Here is an 8,874-nt window from a genome sequence, read left to right as displayed (position 1 = left end):
GAGGGCAGTGTCACTGGCCCTCATATGTGGGATCCGAACCGGGGCCCTCTGGCGTCCCAAGCCAGTTCTTAACCATCGTGCTACTCAGCCAGCCTGAAGCACCACTTTCTTAAAGAAGCTGATCTACCTTATTTAAAATTACCAACCCACCTTCCTGTACATACTTTTTAAAAAATAATTTTTATTTTATAATTACAGTTAACATTCAATATTATATTAGTTTCTGGTGTACAACATAGTGCTTAGACATTTATATAACTTACAAAGTGATCTCCCTGATAAATCTAGTACCCATCTGACACCATACAGTTATTACAATATTATTGACTATATTCCTTATGCTATACTTTACATCCCCATGACTATGTTGTAACTACCAATTTGTACTTCTTAATCCCTTCCACTTTTTCACCCATCCCCTTAAGCCACCTCCCCTCTGGCAACCATCAAAATGTTCTCTGTATATATGAGACTATTTTTGTTTATTCATTTTGCTCTTTCGATTCCACATATAAGTGAAATCGTAGCATTTCACGAAAGCATTTGCTTTCTCTGTCTGGCTTACTCCCCTCAGCACAATACCATCTAGGACTATTCATGTTGTTGCAGATGGCAAGATTTCTTTCCTTTTTTATGGCTGATTAATATTCCATTGTTTATATGTACCACTTCTTCATCCATTCATCCATTGGTGGGCACCCAGGTTGCTTTCTTATGTTGGCTATTATAAATAATGCAGTAATCAACATATGGAAGTAGCGTTTTGGGTATCTTTGGATAAATACTCAGAAGTGGGATTACTAGGTTCTTCTATTTTCTTGTTAGAGCCTTTGTTTTAGAGTCTATTTTGTCTGGTATTACTATTGCTACCCCAATTTTATTTGCTACTTTCCGTTTTTCATGAAGTACCTTTTCCATGCCTTTACTTTCATTTCGTGTGTTTCTTTTGATCTGAAGTGAGTTTTTTGTAGGTAGGGCGTCGTATGTAAGGGTTTTGTTTTCTTATTCTTACAGCCACACTATGTCTTTTGATTGGAGTATGTAACCCATTTATATTTAAAGTAATGGTTGATATGTAGTTATTGCCATTTTATTATTCATATTTTCAATCTTTTTTTTCTTCTTAAACAAGTCCCTTTATCATTCCTTATAATACTGGTTTGGTGGTAATGAACTCCTTTAGCTTTTGCTTGTCTAGGAAGCTCTTTATCTCTCTTTCAACTCTAGATGATAGCCTTGCTGGGTAGACTAATCTTGGTAGTAGGCCCTTACTTTTCATCATTGTGAATCTTTCGTGCCAAGCCCTTCTGGCCTGCCAAGTTTGTGTTGAGAAATCAGCTGACAGTCTTGTGGGAGCTCCCTTGTAGGTAACTAATTGCTTTCCTCATGCTACTTTTAAGACTCTTTTTGTCTCTAACCTTTGGCATTTTAATTATAATGTGTTTTGGTGTGGGCCTCCTTGGATTCATCTCCTTTGGCACTCTGTGCTTTCTGGGCTTGTATGTCTATTTCTTTCACTAGGTTAGGGAAGTTTTTCATTATTATTTCTTTTTAATAGACTTTCAGTTCCTTTCTCCTTCTCTTGTCCTTCTGGTACACCTATGATGTGAGTGTCAGTATGCTTAATGTTGTCCCAGAGGCTCTTTAAACTATCCTCATGTTTTTGGATTTTTTTTTCTTTTTGCTGTTCTGATCGGGTATTTTCTGCTATCTACCTTCCAAATCACTGATTCACTCTTCTGCTTCATCTAATCTACTGTTGATTCCCTCTAATGTGTTCTTCATTTCAATTAGTGTATTCTTCATTCCTGACTGGTTCTCTTTTGTTTTCTATCTCCACTTTTATGTTTCCTATCTCTTTGTTGAAATTATCACTGAGCATTCTTATAACCAATGTTTTGAATTCTGCATGTGGCAGATTTCTTGTCTACATTTTGTTTAGTTTAGTTTGTTTGTTTGTTTCCTGGAGATTTGTTCTGCTCTTTTATTTGGGGTATGTTTTTCTCCCCATTTTGACTGTCTCCCTGTGTTTATTTCTATGTATTAGGTAGGGCTGCTCTGTCTCCTGGTCTTAGTAGAGTTCCTTTATGTAGTAGGTGTCATGTGGGGCCAATGGCATAGTCTCCTTGGGCATCTGAGCCAGGTACTTCAGGTGTGTCCCTTGTGTGGGTTGTATGTGCCCTCCTGTTGTATTTGAGCCTTGGTTGCTGCTGGCACATCAATGGGAGGGATTGACCCTCAGGCTGATTTGTTGTGAGGACTGGCTTTGAGTACAGTGGAGAAGGTATTGTGCAGCGGCTGACCCTGCAGAGCAGGCTTCACTTTAGCAGGGCTCTGGTGCCTGCCCAGTCGTCCCTTTTGGTATTATTTGTGGATATGGTTGGATGGTGCTCCGGTGTGGTCTGAAGCTGGCATCTGGGTGTGTTGCTTCTGGGACCCCTTGGGAGAGGCTCTGTTGCAGGCCAATTCAGCCACTGCCTGTACCCTGCCTGGGGCCACTTGGTATGAACTACCAAGTGATCTGCATGCAGATGGTTGCCATTTGTGCTGGGCTTGGAAGTGCCTGGGATGGGCTAAGCTGTGAACAGAGACCAGCTGACTCTAATGCTGGACTTGGGGCTGCTTAACGAGGCCAGGTACAGCTTGTTTGGGGTTTGTTATCCTTTGCGAGATTTTAGGGGAGTCTGAAGCATGAACAAAGACAGGCCATTTGTTCAGAAAAGCCACTGGAAGTGGCTTGGATGGGACTGCAAGTTGGATGAGGAAATGGGAATCACCAGGGCTGGGCAAATGGTGTTAGCCTGGTTGATGGAGTCAGAGATATGGCTCCTGCCTGTGTCTGCGCACGGGTTGGGGGAGGGTTCAACAAGGGAATAATGGCTTCTGCCAGCACTGTTGTCTGGGAGGAAGCTGTCCCTCCAGCCCTTGCCCTGAAACCAGACAGTTCAGTTCCTCCTCGTGTGTCTCTGGCAACTTTTGAAGGGTTACCCCAGCCCTGGAGCTCAGAGCACATGATTCTGTCAGCTAGTAAATCTGTGTGCAGGCCCTTTAAGAGGAGCAACTGGGAATGCAGCTACCCTCCCATTTCACTCAGCCACAATCCCTCCTGGTTTTCACAGCCAGAAGTTGTAAGGACTTCTCTTCCTGGCACTGAGACCCTCAGCTGGGGATCCTAGTTTGGGGTTGGGATCCCTCAATCCTCAGTGGGGACCTCTGCACTGACATTTCCCTCCTGATTTTTAATGGTCCCACACTGGTGTGGGACTAGCCTGCCCCTCTTACATGTCTCAAGTTAGCTTCTTATATCCTTAGTTGTAGGGCTTGGTTCAGCTAGGTTTCAGTCAATTCTTAATGATGGTTGTTCTGTAGTTGAGTTGTAATTGTAATGTGATCATGTGAGGAGGTAAGCACACCATTTATGCATTCCACTGTCTTGACTGCAATTCACTTCCTGTACCTTCTTAATCTCCCTTACCCTCCATATGTTTTCAGAGCTGTTATCATAGTCTAATAAACTCTACTGTTTACTTATTATCTTTCTTGAATATCACCTGCTTTCCTCCTTTAAAAGTAGGCTCTAAAAGGACAGAGAGTTTTGTTTTATACTGATGTATCCTAGAATAGTACCTACGATAAAGTCGGTGTTCAAAAAATATTTTGTCATTGTTGAAAAAATAAATAGTTAAGGACTAGTAGTAAAACGTGAATGTGAGTTTTTTGGTAAAAATTATCAAGGATCTACATGAATCACTGAAGTTTGGAAAATAGATCTAATTTCTGTCTCATTAGAATCATACTTATTAGCACTTCCTAAATGTATTTTTCTCAGGCCCCAGCTGTTGTGATTTCTATATTCCATCTTCTTGTTTCATTCTCATATGTGCTTATCTTTTTTTCAAATATTTTACTGCCTTCTCTTCTATAACATTTCCTAATACATTAATACAATGCAGATGACCAAATAATTTTTGCTTACCTGCTTTTTACAAGGTATTACGTAAGAGAAAGCTCTCTTCAGGTTTGTTTCATTTAGAATAACTGATGAACAATACACAGCTTAAGACACATAATGAATTCACAATATATACTTGTTAGTCCATCCCTAATAGGACCTCACTGCACTAACCCAAGCACCCTCCACACTCCTTATATTTCATATGCTTGATTTAACCAAGCTATTGCCTGAAATATAGAAAAGTATTGGTAGAATAATATAATTCTACTGTACTGATTTGGGAAGAATTTTAGGACATTATTTAGAACAATCTTCTCATTTCCTTCTCAGCTTAGAGATTTTAGGCACAAATTGTTACCTGACTTCCTCAAGTCACAGGTAGTTAGTAATAATTCTAAAAGTCTTTACTTCCAGTAAAATGTGTAATAGTTCATGACCATAATGTACCAAATGTGCTATAAAATGTTAAATTGAGTCCACATACTGTAAGAAAAAGATCATTCAATTTACAACCGGAGAGCACTTTTGTAGCTAATTCTGTCACCAACCAGCTATGTTACTTTAGAGCAATCTCTTCACCTACTTGGGCTTCAAGCTCCCTTTAAATAAAATGAAAGAACAAAATCAATTAGATAGCCTCTAAAGGACTCTTTTGTGCTGACATTACATGTCTATGATGCTTTATACTATGTCTTTGGAAAGAGGAAAAGGCTGGTCCTATACAGTCTTCTGTTTTCACAAAGGCACAGACCGATTAAACTTAATCGAAGTGACTCAGTGAGTGTAATATGGATAGGAAACTAGGTAATATATATATTTGTATATCCCTGTGATTGATTATTGCTTTGCAGACTTGAAGGAACTTCTGTGTGAGTGTATGGTTTTGCCTTCTTTTATAGTTAAACAGGAAGTACAAAGAGATGAACAAAATCAATCTGAGAAGCACAACAATTCTTTTAGTAATTGTTCAGACAGAGACCTCCCAAATAGAAAACACATACAATTGTATGAGAAAAATGTGCAGGGGTAGTACCTAGCTCATGGTAATTGTTTAATAACTAATTACTACTTTGTATTATTAATCCCTAACAAATCCCCAAAAAGATTTGTTTCCTCTCTGTGTTGTGACAGCAATGTACCTCTGTATGGCATTCTTCATATACCTATCAGTAGGTTTTTACTCTGTGAGACAATGAGATCCTTCACATTTAAACTTGTATCCTCAGCTCCTGCCAGTAGAAAACATGAGCATTTGACAAATGTCTAGCAAATGAGGAAATACATGAATAAATGAATGAATGTATAGTTATAGCGAAGTAATGGAAAACTTAAGGTACCCAAATTTTTTAAGCTTACATGGGCCAAGTCAACTAACAATGTCAAATTCAGTCATAAAATCATGAAAGCAGCATAACACATTAGCCTTTTCTTATGTCTTATATTTGGTCTGAAACAAAGACCTTTCTGTTGTGCTGCCTTATAATTTTCTTAAGAGTCACCCTTCTCAGAAACAGCACCTAGAGGTGCAAATGGGAACTTCACACAGCGTAGTTTCCATTTCCTGCTGTTGGATAACTGGTCGGACTGCTTAAGCTCCACTTGTTACAGCTCAGGGAAGGCCTATCCCACATGATCTGACTCACAGATCCTCTTTCGTTCACTGGGAGCTGTCTTAGAAGAGAGGAAAGAGCTCTCAAATGCTCTGTCAACTCGGGAACTCAATAGAACAATGGAATATCATCCTGACTTAGAAAATTTGGATGAAGATGGATATACTCAATTAGACTTCAGCTCCCGAAGTGTCCCCAGGAGACCTGTGATCTCAAAGAAAGGTATGTTTTCTTTATGCCCTCAACATTTTCATTCTCTTCAACTAAAACACTTAAGTGGAGAAAACTTGAGAGGGCTGTGATTTGTAGGGAATTTATTGCTACATTTTAAAAGTTTTTCAGAAGTCACGGAAGATCATTTGAATGTACACTAAGACTTTTTTCATGGCAACCATTCAGTGACTAATTAATAGTATTTAAATTAATTATGATGGTGATAAAAAATACAATGTCTGTTCTATAGAGATAGAAACTTCAGTAGCGAGGAGCTGGTGATACATATGATGAACTGCAAAGATGAAAGAATTTCAATAGGAGTGACTTATTGCTTGTTTGATAGAGAGGAGTAAATTGTAGAATAGCAGTCAAGGAAACTTAAAGGTTTCATATTAACAATGTCAGCATGCTGGAGATAAGAAAGAGGAGAATGAAAAATGGAAGATAGGTGACGGTAAAAACAAACCTGTGATTTTGGAGTAAAACCCAAAGGGAAGTCAGAAGTCATAGGATTTATAATCCTGAATGTGAGCTGTATATTGTGGTAAGAGCTTGATTTGGATTTTTTTAAAACAAAAGGGAATTCTTCATATACCAGTGAAGAAAAATATGTGCTTTAGATGGAAAGAATCTATTAGCAGGACATGAGTCTTAAACAAAATGTAAAAGTGAAATATGGGGAAGGATGTTATAAGATTTCTCTCTTCATAGAATGAGCCATTAAGTCTCCTTTATGATTCTCCTATTTGACAACCCTGAAATTCTCTTATGGCTCATTCTCAGTCAGAGGCAAAACTATGTTCTTGGTGTGGTGATGTTAATACAAAAGGAGAGATTATTCACAGGTTGTCTTTTTTTTGTTTTTGGGGTTTTTTTTAGCTGAGCCATCCTGCCACCTGTTGGCAGCTCAATGGCAGCTCAGCTCAGAGTGAATCTACACAGGTTTTGACATCAGAATTTGCTGTCTTCTGCTTTCTGGTAGTCCACATTGCACAATTATTTTCCTCTCACCACTTATGCAATACTTTTCTTGGGTAACTGTTTCAGTGGAAAAACTCGATAATGCAAGAGGTAGGGAGGCATGTATGCATTTATGCACATGTGTAGACAAACAGTGGGTTACCTATAATGTGCTAGTTGTCTCTAAACTCGGTGCTTTTACATGTGTTAGCTCATGTAATTCCCACAATAATCCTTTGAAGTACAGTAATACCTTGGTTTGCGAGCATAATTTGTTCCAGAAACAAACTACTCGTATTGCAAGACATCGCTCATTTACCACGTTAAAATGTATTAGAAATGTTTGCTCGCCTTGGGGAACACTCGCAAACCATATTACCCACAATCCAAAGTTTTACTGTATTATTACCCTAATTCTTCACAAAGAGAAATGGAAACACAGAAGTCATTTGCCCAAGATCATGCAACAAATAAGTAAAAAGGGAAGATTACTCTTCGTCATCAGTGTTATTTCCCCTGCATGAAGCTGTCTCTTCCAAGAATGAGTGGGATTTCAGGAGTCCTGGTAGTGTGAGATGTATAGCCATCAATGTGGAACTGAAATCAGGAGTGCATAGTTATCAAGGCACTGTGCTCAAATTACAGTTCTAGAACCTGATGAGGTATGCTAAAGGTGGGGGGCAATGCAGACTCATCCAAGATAACTAGATTATCCAGGTGTCAGTGATTAATGGTCACTTCAGTATTTGCCAGATTTTGATGAATTGTAGAATTTAAGTACTCCACAACCCATTATCTTATTTTCTCATTCATTTTCTGCTCTGTCTGGTCTTCAGGAACTTTTGGGGTATCTCATTGGCGTTGCATTGCTGTGACTTTGGGAATCCTGTGCTTAGTACTACTGGTGATAGCTGTGGTACTGGGTATCACAGGTGAGTATTGCTGGGGAAAATTAACAAGAAGAAATATTTAATAAGCATTTATAATACAGTAGACACTCTTTTGAAAGCTTGACATGCATAGCCTAATTTAATCTGCATATTAACTCTATTGAATTGGTGTTATTAATTCCCATTTTATTTATAAGGGAAGTGAGAGACTGGGAGTTTATTTTACTTTTCTAGGGTCATTATCTAGTTAGTGGTAGGACCATAATTAGGAATTTAAGGCATCTGTCTAAAAAATTCACACTCTTAACTACATTTCTCTACTACCTTCCTTGAATGGCTGGTTTAAAAGCTGTGGAATTCCCAGGATAAATTAATGGAAGAAAACTAGGAGAGGTGAAGAAGGAAGTACAGTTTGGTTCTATATTCCTAACAAAACAAATGTCCTAAAGAGACTATGAGGTATTTATGCATCTCATTATTTAAGAAAGCTATTTTAAGCCTGTCTTTAATCTAAATTCCTCTGGATAATACCAGGAATTACCTGAGGCACTTACTAAACACTAAGTAGATATTTTGTGATTGATGAATGAATGTCCTTAGATTTTATATCTCAAGCATTCTATTGTCAGTTAAGTTTTATTGTGCTTTCAGAGTCTTTATTAGATCTTAATTATTCAAATGTTTATTGGGTATAATCTATGTTATAGATACTGGACAGGTTCTCATGTAGCTCTCATTTTTAAAATCCAGAAGATAGACAATTTAATATTATTTCAAATCTATCATGGTTCCAATTGACTCCATTCCATTTGGCATTTGCTTGTTCTTTAATACTTTTTCTTCTTCTCTATCTGTTTCATTTTTCTTGTTTTTACTATATGTCCAATGTAGAAGTTATTTTTCTATTTTATCTATCTATCTATCTATCTATCGATCTATCTGTCTATATCAATTCATGTATCTATCATTTTTCTATCTTTACCTCTCCATCAGCAGTGTATTATCTATTTATTATTATTAAGAATGTATCTATATTACAACAAAAGTATGGGTTTTGAAATTTTAATTTTCAAACATAGTAGAATGATTTTTTTCTTTTGTCATTGTTGTTGTTGGTATATGAAGGTCTGTGGAGATCTAATTCGGGAAGCAACCCATTGAAGAATGACAATTTTCCACCAAGAAATAAAGGGAACCACAGTCAACCCACACAGTCATCTTTAGAACACAGTGTGGCTCCTAC

The 8,874-nt window shown here is 37.8% G+C and overlaps 2 protein-coding genes across 2 annotated transcripts in view; both read left to right on the top strand.

Moving 5' to 3' along the window:
• Positions 1-8,874, top strand: part of LOC109375255 (C-type lectin domain family 7 member A-like) — a 35,238-nt gene that overhangs the window by 17,425 nt on the left and 8,939 nt on the right. The gene's annotated exons all lie outside the window — the stretch shown is intronic.
• On the top strand, positions 5,528-8,869 carry LOC109375262 (C-type lectin domain family 7 member A-like; the record flags this gene model as incomplete). Its single annotated transcript, XM_019630552.1, has 3 exons — positions 5,528-5,787; positions 7,578-7,673; positions 8,757-8,869. Coding segments are annotated over exons 1-3 (312 nt in total), but the record flags the coding sequence as incomplete, so codon positions are not given.

Source organism: Hipposideros armiger, unplaced genomic scaffold (assembly GCF_001890085.2).
Source record: "Hipposideros armiger isolate ML-2016 unplaced genomic scaffold, ASM189008v1 scaffold_922, whole genome shotgun sequence".
Classification (NCBI taxonomy): domain Eukaryota; kingdom Metazoa; phylum Chordata; class Mammalia; order Chiroptera; family Hipposideridae; genus Hipposideros; species Hipposideros armiger.
The sequence above is the reverse complement of the archived record's forward strand: the minus strand, read 5'-3'. Positions and strand labels throughout refer to the sequence as shown.